Source organism: Quercus suber, unplaced genomic scaffold (genome assembly GCF_002906115.3).
Source record: "Quercus suber isolate HL8 unplaced genomic scaffold, Cork oak 2.0 scaffold_125, whole genome shotgun sequence".
Classification (NCBI taxonomy): Eukaryota; Viridiplantae; Streptophyta; class Magnoliopsida; order Fagales; family Fagaceae; genus Quercus; species Quercus suber.
In genome coordinates this window covers 46,012-63,866 of record NW_027069589.1, presented here as the reverse complement: position 1 = coordinate 63,866, position 17,855 = coordinate 46,012, and the positions used below count along the sequence as shown (strand labels likewise).

General features: G+C 39.1%; 1 protein-coding gene across 1 annotated transcript; it reads left to right on the top strand.

Moving 5' to 3' along the window:
- Positions 1–957: 957 nt before the first annotated feature.
- On the top strand, positions 958–2,269 carry LOC112017386 (uncharacterized). Its single transcript, XM_065775991.1, has 5 exons — positions 958–1,605; positions 1,697–1,769; positions 1,836–1,885; positions 2,020–2,111; positions 2,197–2,269. Exons 1-5 carry the CDS (start codon positions 958–960, stop codon positions 2,267–2,269), a joined length of 936 nt encoding a protein of 311 aa, XP_065632063.1.
- Positions 2,270–17,855: the final 15,586 nt, after the last annotated feature.

The window sequence follows — 17,855 nt, the reverse complement described above, 5'->3', positions numbered from 1 at the left end:
GTTTTGGACCAACCCCATCAAGAAGAAGTGGGTCCAACCTTCCATGTTATACATCAACTCCACCATCGTCTAGTGAAACGGCCCAGCGGATGACTGACTTGGAAAATTCATTGAGGGACGAACTTGCCCAGTCAGAGCAGAGGCATTAGGAGCAAATCGCCGACATGCATGCAAAGCATAAGGAGGAAATCGCCGAATTACATGCGCGATATAAGGTGGAAATCACTGAAGCAGTAACCGACGCAACGAGAAACATCTTAGACCAATTGCAGCCATTTCTAAATACTCTTTCAGTATCTCAGGTACATTCAATGTTGTAATTAATTTATTGAAAATTGCGTGTTAATTGCTCCTCATTATTATGTACTACTAATACGATGTGTTTAATATATTTAGGGTAGCGCTCCATCACAATGTCTTCGTTAGATGAATCTTTTCTAGAAGAACAACCAAGAGGATTAATTAGTGAAGCCATGCATTTTATTGACTGTACATTTGAAATAAATGAATATTACCATTTCGTAATTTGAAGTACCTTTTGATTCTTCCACATATGTATTGACAGGTATGTCTATGAGGAAATGTTTTGCCTCCCTATGTACCAACTAATTGAATGTGACAACATCAATTCCCATGAGCTTATAGTGTATTTTTTGGTACCCAATTGCTAAACTGGCTCTACAAAGCCCATCTACTCAATTTTCAAATTTTATATGATGTTAATATTGCTGAGGNTTTTTTTTTTTTTTTGTGTTATGTCCTTTGATCAGTTATATACATAATTATATACAAAATTTTGAGAATACTACTAATGTAGTATCATCAGAGGGCTCAAATGCAGAGAATGATCTTGAAAAATCAAAACCCAGGAATGATTTCGTGGAGAACAAGAGTGATCAGAAGGATAAACCAGCAGCAACGAATTTTTCAGTGGACACAGGGAATTTCAAGGCTTAGATGGGTCAAATGGCAAATGGGTTTGACTCCAAGGGAGTCAAGAGCCAACATATGGGGTTGGTGAAGTCTACTGGTGTTGGTTCTGATGGTGGGTATGAGATGGCTAATGTGTTGGTGGGTATGAGTGATATGAGGGATTTGGAGGAATTGTTGTCCAAGTTGAATCCTTTGGCTGAGGAATTTGTGCCTCCTTCTCTTGCTAACAATCATGGATACTTTGGTGCTAGTGGGGTTGGATATGCTAACAATGTTGTACTGACTAACTTTGGCAATGCCAACGGACTCATGAGTAGAAGGGTATGTATTTTTGTTTTTATTGTCTTTTTAGAGGCTGTTTGGTTGCTGAGAAAATGGATGATAAGTAGTGATAATAACGTTTTGACTATTGTTTTACCAAAAGTATGTGTCTTTTATTTTCATACGTTTTGGTTTCTGAAATATGAAAAAACTCAATTATGCAGCAGTGGAATTTTGAGGGTGTTGTGCTATGTTAGTGTAACACATAGAGCTGTGAAAAATTTAATATTTTTTTCTTGTAGACATTTTCTCAGGAACCAAGTAGGATACAAGTTTGTTTGTAGTGTGTGTTATGGTTCTTGGTTACAAGTGGGATACAAGTTTGCTTGCTTTCTTGGTTGCGGCCAGGTAGTAAGTGTTTCATTTTGATCACATGTATCATTTTTTTATTATATAACGATGGATTATGGTTATGATTGTCTTCTATCTTTCTTGGCCAAAGGTTGTTGATTGTCGTGTTTGTGGTGATCCTAACTCCATTCTCCGTTTTGCCTTTATCGAGTTTACTGATGAAGGTATTATTGTTATACATTCATGGATATATGCCTTGTTATATCAGATTAACTGTAATGTGCTTACAGAGGGTGCAAGGGCTGCATTTCACCAGTCAACCCAACATTTTTTGCCAAGGGTGAGACTACATATAATGTTGGTTATAGTGCCTCTCTTCAAATGATGAATTATTCTTAGTTTTAGAAACTGACCATTTCTAATTATATATTTATTTTCTATTTTGTGGCTTCCTGGTGTTATTATGAATGTTAGTCTAAGGATGAACGAGAGATGTGCTCAAGAACTATTTATTGTACAAATATTGACAAGAAGGTAGTTTTGGAAATATCTATTGTAATTCTGATGTAATTAAGGGGCCATTATGCACCTGTTTCTTGGCCTCAAATAACTAGCTCATACGTTTCTTATTTCTTTCTTCGTTTGATGCAGGTCACCTAAGCAGATGTTAAACTCTTCTTTGACTCACTTTGTGGAGAGGTTTGTAGAGTTTCTTGCGTCATGAACCTCAAAACTGCGTTTTGTTCTTGAACTCTTATCTATGTCTTTTGGACATTATTTCCTTACATAGGTTTAACGACACTAGTCGTCAACCCGTGCAATGTACGGAAAAGCTATTGATAATAAGATCTAATGAAATTTAAAAATAGGAAATTGAATTAATATACATTTTGCAAGATATCATTTTTTTTAAAAATGGTCGGTCATAATAAAATAAAATACAATGGGAAGAAATATTTAATTTATATGGCTTTCCATAGTTTAGAAGTGTTGTATAACATAGAATGTTATTGGGTTGATAGAACAGAATTTTATATACTGTTAATACCAGACAAATGTGCTTCTGTTGTCAATACTCACTACAAATGCATAGTTACTAAACCTACAAAGTAATTCACAACTCTTAAATTAATAAAGCAAAACTATCAAAAGTTTTACACACACACACACACACACGCTTAGAACTACAACTGTTTGAACACATACATATATTGTACAACCAAATCTTAATTTTCTCATCAACAACCTTTCAAAACATAAATTGCAAAGATGTAAACAAATACCATGGCATGAGGAGGACACACCAAGCTTCAAATTTGAGTAGTAATGTTAGTTGTGGTAATAATTGTTAGGTTTTAAGGTATTAGGAACTAATGTATTAGAACTTTGTAATGTTGGCAGACCATGATCAAAATATTTTAGTTTTGTTTAGACTTGCTCAAATTATGTGGTTGTATGTAAAGTTGGAATCGAGTAGTTTTAGGATTTACTGTGTAAATCTGCCTGGCTCGATTGATCAAGAATTAGACTCAACTGATCGACAGTTGTGCAGATCGTCTTTCTGCAGAATTTTCCAACTCAGTCCAAGCTCGTTTGATGTGTAGGGTTTTATGTTTTACTCTAAGTATAAAAGGGAAAACCCTAGCCACGTTTTGAGGTTGCTCTTTATGCTGTGTGTGTGAATCTTCTGTAAAATCTAAATGTGGTTGCCTTCACATACACTTAGGGTTTCCAAGATTCAAGATTATGTCAAGAACTTGGTGATTATTCAGTTGTAGATTCAAGAGCTTAAAGATACACAAGTAGGTGTGCTTGTACTTGCTAGGAATTCAAGAAAGAAGTAGTTCGTGGACTCGGAGCTATCATGGGGTCATGGTAGTAAGTTTCCTACACAAGATAGCAATAGGATGTTAGTGGTCTAAGTCGCTATTGTGTAAACTTCTATTCTTTCATAATGGATTCGGTTTACCTTGAGGATAGCTAGGTTAAATCCTCCCCAAGTTTTTTACCGGTTTGGTTTTCTTCGGTCATCATATCTTTGTGTTCTTTATTTTCCACACTTTACATTGATATGATATATGTGTGTTAACCTAGATTTGATAATTTGACTAAGTTAATCACTTGGCTAATTAACCAGGTTAATCTGGTTGTGTTTTAAGGGGTCTAATAACGTACAATAATAATATAGACAATTCAAGACATGAAACAATATCAAAATTATAACACTTTATTCCATTATCTTTTATGTTGAATCCAAACAAACAATTATATGTAAGATTGAATGATAATTTTAATCAACCAAAAGCCATAGCTTTAGTTAAGAAAGTAAATAAATACTATAAAGAAAATCAATTCTAAACATAACAAAAGAAGAAGATTGAGAAAGAAAATCTCAAGTACATATGAAAGCAGAAATTGCTGTATAAAAAATAAATAAATAAATGTTACCTTACAAGTTAAGTTTAGGGTTTTGATTTGGTAGTTGCTAGGGTTTTGCAGTGGGAAGAGAGGAGTCCTAATGAAAGTCTCTCTCTTTTTTCTTCATCCTAATGGCAATGCTTTTTATTTTATTTTATTTTTTTTTTTACGTTCCTCTCTATTTTGTTTTTTAATCCTAACGTGAGTTTTTCTTTTTTCTTTTTTCTTTTAAATCCTAACATGAGTCTCTCTCTAATATTGCAATTCAATTATAAAATAAAATAAATTATAATGAGGTGTAAATTCGTGAGGCTTGCAAAAATGATGTGTCAAAATTTTAAAAGGTCAACAAAAAGTCAAAGTCTTCCGTTTTATATTATATATAGATTATAGATAGATAGATAGATAGAGGAGGTGGGGATGTTGCAATCTATTAGTGACTGTCAGAATTCCATAAAATGGCAATATTTGAAGAGCTTGGGTTAATGGAGAGACACACGATAAGGTTGGAGATAGAGTAACACCTGAATCTAAGGAGATAATCAATAAATGTCAACCAATAAATCTAAAAATTTTAAAAATAATAAAATAAATGATGACATGACGCTTTTGTGGCTTAACTGAAGCGTGGCAACCTACACTTTAGCTTTTAAATATAAAAATATGTATGATGCTTTGATTTGAGTATTTTATATATTTATTTTGCAATTTAATAAGGCAAAAACAAAGAAAAAGGATTGAATTGCTTGCCTAAATCTATACTTGTTTTAATTATTCGTTCCTTAAATCACCTTCAACTATTGTTACACTCTTTAAAGCCCAATTCTTCTACTCACTCTCTACAAATTTATTGTATTGGACTTGTTGGGCTTGAATCCACTTATCCCCAGGGCAAAGTGCTCAAATCCGACCCCTACAATTGGCACCGTCTGTGGGAAGAATTTGTGTGTTCGTGAGTGCAATGATTAGACATGGTAGGATCAAGTCCACACCAAGAAAACCCACGTGAAGCTGGTCCCCAATGGATAGAACTTGTAAGATCCTAGCTGCGAGGTAATTTTCCCAGCCCTGAATCTGAACAAAATCAAGAGAATGAAAAGAACCGAGAGAGGAGTGTGCATACTGACTCCCAGGTGGGCAGTCGCGTGTCCAAAGAGCAAACAATAATCAAGCCATGTAGCATGAGATAAATGACTTGAAAAAGAAAATACGCCATGCATAGTGAAGGCGATCTCCTCCCAGTTCTGACCTATCCTCTAATGATGAGGGGGACAACAATTATTTGATTTGAACGAATATATTTAGTTAAATTTGTTTGAAGTCAAATTTATTCCAACTAGAAATCAAGACAATTAGTTAATTTGAAAATATAAATTTCTTAAATAAAATAATAGCATAATTGCAAAAACATTTTCTAAGTTTTGGGTTAGTTGCAAAAACACTCCTTAAAGTTTTAATTCTTCTTTTTAAATCATGGAGTTTTCATATCCGTCAAATTTACCTCTAGTATTTACTTCTAGGCCATTAGCATTTATGGCCATTGAAGTTAACAAAAATTAGTCTTAAGGTCAATTTAGTAGCTTTGGAAATCTTAAGAAGTTATAAAAAATAATTGAAATTGTGGGATATAGAAATTTAATAAGGTAATAATGCTATGTGTCATACCCAAGGCCGAGGAGGCCAAAACAGTTTTGAGGAGTCCATACACTGAGACGGAAAAGCCAGAGAGGCGAGCCATGGCCACGTCAATGGCACATTACCAGAGGGGGGCCACACTGTAGAGGAAGAGTTACAGAGAAGGGGTTAGCCCTGACGTGATTGAAGAGATGGTAGCTGCCACCACATTTAATGCACCCCACCAAACCCTCTGACCACATTTATGTGAAGAAGACCCCTGAACATTTTTGTCTTGGTTGTTGCAATTCACAGAAGACTTGAGAGGGCATCTAATAGGACAAGCACTCGAGTAGTAGCCTGCATAATTAACAAATGGAGGGCCAAGATCAGCCAAAAGAGGCTATATAATGTGAGAGATCCTTTAGGGAGAAAGGGGAGGGTTCATCTGAGAATTTGAAAACACTGTAACACAAAGAACTGAAATTGTAATCAAGTCTAAGAAGAATATGCTTAAGAACTACTCTCCTCGGACTTTGCTGAGAAAGGATTTCTTCGCATAAAACCTGTTTTTCTTTGTTTTATTTCAATCTTGAATCCATTATGGGTGTTGTCCAACTCACCGAAACTTAGTTTTTAGCCCACTCTCTAAAAATTCTTTGTATTAGGCTCTTTGGGCCTTAATCTATGGCTGTAAGGTTCCAACTCTATCCTTATTGGAAAAGCTTAAAGCTAGTCGAGCCTCTAATCTACCCCTCTTCAAATCAGGGGGGAGTCCTCTGTAGACGGTCGAACTATAGGCATCACCTTAGACGGCTGAGAACCAGTCCTTCTTGGAGCAGCAAGAATGACACTAATTGTACCTAAAGGTGATCTTATTGAACATCTCTCTGAGCTCCCGACCCTGCCTGACCACCCTATTCGTTGGGTTGATGCAGGAATTGCTTCAATTTCCCACTCTTAACCAATTGCTCCAAATGACTCCATAACATCCTGCAATCTTTTGTAGTGTGCCCACGCTCTTAGTGGTATTGGTTGTGAAGGCTCTGGTTACGCCTTGTAGGGTCTCCCCCCATCTTGTTTGGCATTTAAATTATGATTCACTTTTAATTTTTTTTCCAAGATTGGTGCACAGGCTCTCAGAACATAGTGCTAACCCCCTAAGTAGCAGTAGATCCAGATTGCCCAGCAAAATCTCTTTGAGGTCAGTTGCTGTTGTATTTATCCGACCTAAAATCCCTTCTATCCTGTGGGACCAACTTAGCTTTCCCTTTCCCTTGTTGTTGGTCCTCCTCGACCCATTTGTACTCGTCAATGCAGTCCATGAGCCAATGTACATTCCTAACACGCTTCCTTGTCAAAAATTTTCTCAAATCATGCTTAGCGCGGTAGGATGACCTTGAAAGTTTTTATAGCCACATCATCGAAGTTCCCATCTATCTTATTAAACAATTCCCAGTACTTGTCAGAATATGTTTTCAGGGTTTTCCCTTCTCACATAGTCATAGACAATAGGGAGTCTAAGGGCCAAGGAACTCTGCTACAAGTAACAAAATGAGCCCCAAACGCTTTAGTAAGCTCTTAAAGGAGTTAATAGAACCTTCGTGTAGACCATCAAACCATCTCATCGCCACAGGCCCCAAATTGGACAGGAATACCTTGCACATCAAAGTCTCATTCTTCGAGTGAACAACCATTCTTTGATTAAGTTCCACAGGGTCCGTTCTGCCATTATACATGGTGAATGTTGGCTGAGTAAACCACCGAGGGATCTTCCCACCTTCAATCCTATGGGTAAAAAGAGATTTAAAAATTTGGTTAAAAGCCCTGCTCATAGCATTGCTGCCTAGACCTTTGTGAGATGGACTCTTATTCCTACATTTATGATGGCGATCCTCATCATATGAAAAAGACTCACTGGGAAAAGTCCTTGACCTAGGCCTATAGCTGCCATCCCCATCATCATCAGAAGAAGGGTCAGAGCTTAAAGGAGTCTTTTTTCATCGCTCACGGCGTAACCTCCTTTGCAGATGGTCAATCTCCAATTACATGCTTCTAGTATTCTCTTCATTAGAGACATGACTCCTACTTCGAGACTGGCTCCTACTAGTTTGAGTAGTATGTACACTAACTTCACGATCTCTCCTACGTTCAAGGTTGAGGAAATGATCTTGGTGCTGGGAACCAATAGATTCTTCCTAGTTGGGACTTGAACCAACCATAGCTGAATGTTGATCTCATTAAAACTCAAGTATTCTCCACAGACGGTGCCAATTGTAAGAGCAAGTTTTGGATCCTAAGCCTACGAGGTAATAGGATTAAGGCCCAAAGAGCCTAATACAAAGAATTTTTAGAGAGTGGGCTAAAAACTAAGTTTCGGTGAGTTGGACAACACCCATAATGGATTCAAGATTGAAATAAAACAAAGAAAAACAGGTTTTATGCGAAGAAATCCTTTCTCAGCAAAGTCCGAGGAGAGTAGTTCTTAAGCATATTCTTCTTAGACTTGATTACAATTTCAGTTCTTTGTGTTACAGTGTTTTCAAATTCTCAGATGAACCCTCCCCTTTCTCCCTAAAGGATCTCTCACATTATATAGCCTCTTTTGGTTGATCTTGGCCCTCCATTTGTTGATTATGCAGGCCACTACTCGTGCTTGTCCTATTAGATGCCCTCTCAAGTCTTCTGTGAATTGCAACAACCAAGACAAAAATGTTCAGGGGTCTTCTTCACATAAATGTGGCCAGAGGGTTTGGTGGGGTGCATTAAATGTGGTGGCAGCTACCATCTCTCCAATCACGTCAGGGCTAACCCCTTCTCTATAACTCTTCCTCTACAGTGTGGGCCCCCTCTGGTAATGTGCCATTGACGTGGCCATGGCTCGCCTCTCTGGCTTTTCCGTCTCAGTGTATGGACTCCTCGAAACTGTTTTGGCCTCCTCGGCCTTGGGTATGACACATAGCATTATTACCTTATTAAATTTCTATATCCCACAATTTCAATTATTTTTTATAACTTCTTAAGATTTCCAAAGCTACTAAATTGACCTTAAGACTAATTTTTGTTAACTTCAATGGCCATAAATGCTAATGGCCTAGAAGTAAATACTAGAGGTAAATTTGACGGATATGAAAACTCCATGATTTAAAAAGAAGAATTAAAACTTTAAGGAGTGTTTTTGCAACTAACCCAAAACTTAGAAAATGTTTTTGCAATTATGCTATTATTTTATTTAAGAAATTTATATTTTCAAATTAACTAATTGTCTTGATTTCTAGTTGGAATAAATTTGACTTCAAACAAATTTAACTAAATATATTCGTTCAAATCAAATAATTGTTGTCCCCCTCATCATTAGAGGATAGGTCAGAACTGGGAGGAGATCGCCTTCACTATGCATGGCGTATTTTCTTTTTCAAGTCATTTATCTCATGCTACATGGCTTGATTATTGTTTGCTCTTTGGACACGCGACTGCCCACCTGGGAGTCAGTATGCACACTCCTCTCTCGGTTCTTTTCATTCTCTTGATTTTGTTCAGATTCAGGGCTGGGAAAATTACCTCGCAGCTAGGATCTTACAAGTTCTATCCATTGGGGACCAGCTTCACGTGGGTTTTCTTGGTGTGGACTTGATCCTACCATGTCTAATCATTGCACTCACGAACACACAAATTCTTCCCACAGACGGTGCCAATTGTAGGGGTCGGATTTGAGCACTTTGCCCTGGGGATAAGTGGATTCAAGCCCAACAAGTCCAATACAATAAATTTGTAGAGAGTGAGTAGAAGAATTGGGCTTTAAAGAGTGTAACAATAGTTGAAGGTGATTTAAGGAACGAATAATTAAAACAAGTATAGATTTAGGCAAGCAATTCAATCCTCGGCACTAGTCAGAGGAGCTTCCACTTATTATTTCTTGATTGACAGTGAAAATGGTTACAAAGTTAGCTCAGGTTGCTGCAATGTTTCTCTGGTCAAAATTCCGATCCCTTTTCTCAAAGATCCTTTCTCCTTATATACTGCTTTTCTCCTTCATCTCCACCATACACGTGCATGTCAGATCTACTGTTGTTGATCTTTGTCACATCAACCTTCCTCCCAAAGCTCTTAGGTAGTAGCTGTGAGTCTAAAAAGCCACTACTCAGGTATCATTTCCACATTTAATGCGGCCAGAGTGTTAGTTGTGGAGTATTTAATGTGGAAGCTATGACTTTTCCTGGAATTGCTCTGCCGCCATGCTCCATAGTGCTTGCTTCACTACAAAAAAAAGCGCCTATAGCCGCGGTTTAAAAACGCGGCTGTAGGTCACAAAAACGTGGCCATAGCCCGATTTGGCCTATAGCTGCATTTCTTTAGGCCGCGCTTCTAAATATAGCCTAAAACCCATGACTATAGGCCTTAAAGGGTGTATGGCTGTGTTTTCTAAGCGCGGCCTAAGGATACGTCCTATGGTTGCGGTTTAAACGCGACCTAACAACTGGTCCTATGGTCGCATTCAAAACGTGGCCTAAGCTCCAGTACTTAGGCCGTGTTTAAAACGCAGCTGTAGAACGAGACGTACGGCTGCGTTTTAAACGCGGCCTAAGAGCTGGTTGTTAGGCCGTGTTTAAAACACAGTCATAGAACCAGATGTACGGTCGCTTTTTAACCGCAGCCTATGGCGTGGTCCTTAGGCCACGTTTAAAATGCGGCCTAAGGCCCAGCTCGACATGTACCCACTAATATTCTAGTCGCGTTTTTAAACGCGACTATAGATTTTTTTTTTCTAGGCCAGATGACGAATGCAAATACAAAATGCAACTATAAGTTTGTCAAACGCTACTAAATAAACATGTCACACACACAATTCTAACTTGTTATTCTAGCAAAATTCAAAAATTTTCTCAAACCTGTCACAATTCTAATTATCAATCACACACACACACACACACACACACACACACACACATATATATATATGTAGTTCAATACAACAACAAAATAGGCATCAAGTTCAATACAACACATGACTGTTTCTAACTTCCTATAGCTATCTCGGATGCTTCTAAGGTGCCTTGTCTACATGTGGGCCACTGCAAAAATGTAAAACACAACAGTCAATTACAAAAAAGCACAAAGCATCCATAGATTGTATACTGACACAAATGTAAATATGTTTTTTTTTTTTTAAATAATTAAAATAATAATAAATATATATTTTAAGATGGAAACAGCTAGGCAAACAAGAAAAGAGCATCCACAAATTTTTTTTATCCCTCACTTGTTCCTATTCCACAGTAGCATGGCTTTTTTGCACTCACCCAAGACCTTTCTATATTTTTCTTCATAATACATACTAATTTCCATTGTGACGAAAGTTGTGCATGCTTCTTTTGCAGTACTATAAAGTTGTGCATGCTAAATGGATAATATATAAAAAGCACTCTAACAATGGATAAACTTTGGTTTAGAATGATGATAGTCTCACCCTTGGCAATTACCACTGTGAACTCAACAAAAACAATATGAGTTGAAGGATGATAGTCTTTTGAGAGCCTCGGCGTTGAACCTATGCAAGGAAATAATGTCCAAAAGACATAGATAAGAGTTCAAGAAGAAAGTGAGNACAAACCTTGGGTAAATTAGTATTCCTGATTACTTGTGTGAATGTTAAACAGAACCTTAGTCATACCTGGTTCCTCAGACCACACACCTTGGGTAAATTATTATTCTTAAATTACTTGTGTGAATATTAAATTGAACCTTGGTCATGCCTGGTCCCTCAGACCACATACCTTGGGTAAATTAATATTCTTGATTACTTGTTTGGATATTAAACAGAACCTTGGTCATATTTGGTTCCTCGGACCACATACCTTAGGTAAATCAATATTTCTTAAGCAAATATCCATGTGTTAAATAGAACCTCGGTCATGCCTGGCCCCTTAGACCACATAACTTGGATAAATTAATGCTTCGCAAATTCACCAAGGATGGGACCTTGACATATGCATCATCATATGAAAACAAGAACTTACCCTGTGTTTTGGTTAAAGGATTCTAAAGGTACATTCATAAGGTACTCTTAAAATAAGAGACCTCAAACACCCCTTTTTTTCTACTAAGTATTTTTCTCACTGTTTACATGAGTTTAATTTATTTGAATTAATAACAATTCATTACTATTACTTTTGTTAAAGTATAGGTGTTCACTCTTAGAAGCATCATCAATCTAACCTCTTAGTAAAAGATAGAACAGTAACTACAGCCAATCAGAGCAGGAAAAACGAAAGTTCATAAAGCAAAAGTTAATGTATTTTCATTGAACAAAAGGAAAGATACATCATAAACTGTGGCCAACTGAGAAAATTACAAAAAAAAAAAAAAGAAAAAAAAAAAAAAAAAGAAAAATCCTAGGCTAAGCCTTGGCTGGAGGAGGGTTTTCTTTACAGGCTGGTTAGGAGACAGAAGGATCAGCAGCCTTGCCTGAGCTGGCCTTCTTCACCTGGGCCATAGCCTGAGGCTTAACTGGCTCGGGCTTCTTTGTCTTAGGAGCAGCTTTATTGCCTTAGTCAGCCTCAGGCCCTTGGCCTTTGGCAGGGCTTTACCTCCTTGCCCTTGGCCACGTCCACCCCTGGCCTTAGTCACCAGCCTTGCCAGGCCCTTTGAAAGTCTCAGTGGGAGGAAAAAAGGCTTGGGTAATTGTGCTTAGGGACAGTTGTTGCAGGGGTCGCATCTACTTTTAGGCCCAGAAGTGTTGCAGGAGCTTCTTGGAGGTCTGGTGGGTAATAAATATTTTCAGCCCTCTTCCACTCCAAGGCAACAGGAACTCTAGCCATGTTTAGTGCCTCGATCCACACCTCTTGGTAGTAGTCCTTGTAGACCTCAACCAACTCCTCAGTCAAGAAAGCCTCGGTCTTTTGCACCTTAAGATCATAGAACTTCTACTCCGAAACATCTGCAGCTACCTTAGCTACTCGAGCAGCCTCCTTGGCCTTCTTCAACTTTGCCTTAAGATCCATGACCTCCTGTTTGGCCATGTCCAGCTCTATCTTAGCGTAGTGAAGCTTCTTACATTGCTCCTTAGCTTAATCCTAAGAGTTTTTAAGGCCAATCTCAACGCTCTTCCTCCCCCTTTCCTCAACAACCAGCTTTATACCAAGCTCTTTATTCTTTTGCTCAGCGGTGCCTAAAGCTTTACTGGTCTTTGCACGAAGATTTTTCGCGAGCCTAGCCTCATTTTGAGCATCTTTCACCCACTCCTTGGCCACAAACACCTCCTGGATGTTCTGCACAAAAACGACAAAGGAATACTTTGTCAAATAAGAAAAAGACAACCTAGCATGAAGTCAGTAAAGCTTGTTGAGAAACTTGCCAAGGACAGGTCCCTCTTCAGGGACAAGAAGAGATCCTGCTGCCTCACGTTCTTCAAAGCAACCATGTCCTTTGGCAGCAGGAGGGGTTGCTCTAGAGCGTTGGCAAGGTAGTGGGTGTTCTCTCTCTAGAACTCCTTGATGGTGGAGTTCCATGGTATGGCTACCCTGTCTAGCTTTAGTTGAGGGTTCCACATCGGATTTGAAGGGCGCACCTCGACCACATGCGGATCCTCCTTACTTTCGACTGGGAAGGCCCTCCCCTTACTCTTGGCCGTCTTTGGAAGCTTTGGAGGAACCTTATCAATGTAGGGGACCAACTCCCCCTCCTCGACCATCTCCTTGTCCTTCTTCCTTTTTTTCAGATTGGTAGGCACGAAGGGGTTAACTGAAGGAGGAGGAGTAGGAAGGAGCTGAGACCTTGAGGCGTCTTTCGGCGCCAACCTCTTGGCCTTGCCTGTAAGGAGTTCATGGAGACCCTTTTTCCTCTCTAGCGACATTTCTTCTTTTTCTTCCTCTGAATCACTGGCTATACGTGCAACGATGAATCTAGAAGTACGAACGCCTGAAGATCTATCAAGCTTGTCTTCTGAATTTGAGACCTAAATCACAGGCTCTCCCTGCTTCTCTCTCCCTTCCTCGAGCTGAAATTTGTCTATCTCTGCCTCGAGTGACAAGCATGAGGAAGTTGTCTCTTCTTTTGGAACTGCTTCTTCATGAGGAAATCGATGGGAGGGCAGCTCGACCTGTATGGTGCCTTCTCGGATTAGGAATCTGGGCACCGAAATGTCAATCTAAGCCAGTCGAGAATCACCCGCTTTGATCGCGTTGCTCACGTCCTGAAACTTATCAGACTGGGGTGTGAAGTCGGTGGACAACTCTCAGTTGTCTGTTCTTGCCCACAAACACCTTAAATCTCAACGCCTTGTTAAGATTTGGAATGTTGACAAAGTTGAGATTGGGAGGCACATATCTTTTATCTGCAGAAAATAGCCAAGAAGCAAAACCACAGTTAGAAAAATGAGTCATCAGTCAAAAGGAAACAAAACACTAAAGGAATGAAGAAAGAAGCAAACTACAAAACTAATTCCCTTGTTAGAGGACCTAAACCTACGGTACCCCACCTGGTGCTCCCTCCTAGGTTGGGTAGTGAAGATCGTCATGCCATTTACCCGAGACGATTAGAAAGTCATCTTTCATGCCCTTGTTGGATTTGGGGAGACACGAGATGAGCCTAACGTCAGAAGACCTAGATTTAAGACAAGTAGATGGCACTCGTATATCCTGACAACATCATGCCAGGTGAGGCCCAATCCTATTTTCTCGTTAAGAGCGTCTACACTACCTAAAACTCTAAATAGGTTGTGCGCACATTGGTGAGGGTAGATCCTATAAGCGATTAAGTAGTCCTTGGTCACTCTACCTATCAGGAGCCTCATTCCCCCTTTTATGAAGGCAATTATGGGAATAACGACCTCCCTCTCCTTTTTGAGGGCATGCCCCTCACTTAGAGGGCAATACCGCAAAGCGACACCCTAAGGAATGTGATACAGGGCCTTAAACCCCTCCATACCTGCGGGGGTATCTACTAAATGAGCAAACCTACCCATCTAAGCAGATTAAGGAGAAGGGAAAGAAATTTTTGTGAAGAAAGAAACAGAAAACAAAAGGCCAGGAAAAGAGAACCCATGAATAAGGGAACTTACGAAATGATAGCAAGGGTCACTTCAAGAGCTTCTTGAAAGTTTGAAGATTTGGAAAGTGGGAGAAATGAATCCCCCAAGTGCCTTATATAGGAGGCGGAGTTAGGTGGGAGTTATCCTATCCAAATTTCGAGGAAAAATATCAGCTATAGGATCTCTATCTCACTGTAAGACGTAGGGGACAAGGCATCGCATGGAGCATTTAATGAGACATTATGGACTCCGAAGCCCCAGGAATGGTTACATGGCATGCAAAGTGATGTTCTTATGTAGGAAAAATGAAGATGTGTGTAGAGCCAATCACCCAGGATCAAAACTCGATTTTTCTCCTCAGATAAGAGGGAAAAACTAGAGTTTTGAAGGGCTATTATGCAATATAGAAATTTAATAAGGTAATAATGTCACATGTCATACCCAAGGCCGAGGAGGCCATTACAGTTCCGAGGAGTCCATACACTTAGACGGTAAAGCTGGAGAGGCGAGTCACGGCCATGTCAATGGCACATTACCGAGGGGGACCACACTGTAGAGGAAGAGCTTTAAATAGGGGGTTAGCCTTGACGTGATTGGAGGGATGGTAGTTGCCACCATATTTAACGCATCCCACCAAACCCCTTGGCCGCATTTATATGGAGAAGAGCCTTAAACAGTGCTGTCTTAGTTGCCGCAACTCACAGAAAACTTGAGAGGGTGTCTAATGGGACAAGTACTCGAGTAGCGGCCTAAATAATCAACAAATTGAGGGCCAAGATCAGCCTTTGGCTTAGTAAGCGCTATGGACTAACTTCCTTACAGGCAGAGTTAGCAAAAAAGATTATATAATGTGAGAGATCCTCCAGGGAGAAAGGGGAGGGTTCATTTGAGAATCTGAAAAACACTACAACACAAAGAACTAAAATTTTAATCAAGTCTAAGAAGAATATGCTCAAGAACTACTCTCCTCGGACTTTGTCGAGGAAGGATTTCTTCACATGAAACCTATTTTTCTTTATTTTATTTCAATCTTGAATCCATTATGGGTGTTGTCCAACTCATCGAAACCTAGTTTTCAGCCCACTCTCTAAAAAATTATTTGTATTCGGCTTTTTGGACCTTAATCCTATTACCTCATGGGCTTAGGATCCAAAACCTTTCCTTACAGAAATTCTAAAGCGGTGTTGTTGCATTCTAGCTTAAAAATATATATTGTAAGGTTGAATTTAATCAACCATTTAATTGGCTTTATTTCGTGACCAATTTGCTTGTAATTTAGCTCTTAGTAACCCTATATTTAGGTGGAAAAATTGTAAGGGTAGTGTGTGAGAAGATGTGAAGAAAAGCTCAAAGTGTGCAAGAAAAACAGAGGTTCGCGGCTATGGCTCGCGGGTGGATCGCGACTGGCAAGCCGCCAAAAGCTGGCACGTGAGAGGCACACTGGGAAGTTGGAGGGTCGCGCCAGCTGTCACGCTACAGGACAAAAGTCGCAGGCTGGCCAGGCCGTTACGACGCGACTTGAACTCGCGGCTTGGACAAGCCGCGAGACCAAGTCGCCAATTTGCCCTGTTTGGCAAAAATTGACATTTTGCATTCCCTTCTCACCCTACTATATATACACCCTTATACCCATCATATTGAGAGAGCTTCCAGAGAGAATTTTGTGAGAGAAAACTCTAGAAAAAAACAAGATTGCCTCATCCCCAATCTTCATCTAAAGAGACTCTACAAATTCCTCTACTCTCTTCCTCTCCATTGTCATACCCTTGAGAGGTTATTTACCAAACCCTTATCTCATCACGCCCACATCTGTGAGAAGGTTCATTTGGTGCTTAGGGAAGAAGTTTGGGAAGGAACCAATATACATTGGTTGATGCTATGGTCAAGTAGCGGAAACCAGGAAGCTAAAAAAGAAATAGGTTCGGCGTAACCTCGTTGGAGCAAGAAGCTTGGAGGGCTTAGGTACTTGGGTAGATTAGGCTTGGAGGGTCTTCTACTATTCATGTATCCCAATTATATTCTTTAGTGGATTTTATCACCGCTTGGAGGGCGACGGAGAGGTTTTATGCCGAGGACTTTGGTTTCCTCTTCGATAACACATCGTGTGTTGTCCGTGTGTTTGCATCTCTCTTTCCTTTATCTTTGCCTTATATTTACTGCTGTAGATGTGTTTATATTTGGCTTAGATTGTTTTATCAATTTTGTTATAAGCTTGTTATCATATTCCGCACATTAATTGTTTGATATAAAGCTTGAATTGATATTTTTTTTTTTAATTTGGGGGTCTAAATGTTCAAGCGTGTTTCATACCCATTTTGAACTTTCAATTGGTATCAGAGCGGGTACACTTGTTGTGGTTTAAATACCTAAGTGTGATCCTTGACCCCTTGTGTTTATTTGCCATGGATTGTGCTATGTATGCCTCTTTGTATGATCTGGTTGGTGATGAATGTAACATGCCAGGTGTTTGTGATAATATCTCTATGAGTGTTAATCCTTATAATTGTGATGACATGTTACTTGAATCTATGAGTGTTGTTGACAAACTCTTGAAGAAAGAAGCAAAGAATTTTCAAAAGAATTTGAGCAAGTTCATTTGTGAAAATGATGATTTGATTGCTAAGCTCAATGAATCCAATAAATTGGTTGAGAAATATAAGAATCTTGCTGAAAATTCTCTTTAAAAGCTGAAAGAGTTTGAATGTTTGAATATGGACTTAGATGCTAAACTTGTTTTATCTAACAAACTTGTTGATGATCTTAAATGTGAAAATGAATCTCTTAAGATGCATGCCAAGTGTTTGATTGCTGAAAATATTGATAAAAATGATGAAAATATTTGTTGCAATCATGTTGTGGTAGCCGATATTGTGTCTATTGTGTGTTCTAACCCAAAGGACAAATCGGTGTACATTCCTCCACACAAAAGAAATCAAAAGGTGGAGAGAAAGGCTCCTAAGTCAACGCCTCTGTTTAGGTCTCAACCTAAGGTTTTGGATGGATCTAAGTTTGTTCCAACTTGCCACCATTGTGGTGTGAATGGTCATATAAGACCTCAATATCATAAGTTGAAGAGGGAACAAAACAATGTTGCTAGATCCCTTCCCAAAAAGCCTAGTGGACCTAAACACATTGTTTGTCACCATTGTGGAGCCTTTGGTCATCTAAGACCTCATTGCTCTAAGTTTCATGCTATTAAAAGAATCAAAAGAAAAGAGAAACTTGAGCTTCTTAGAAGTTATGCTAAAAA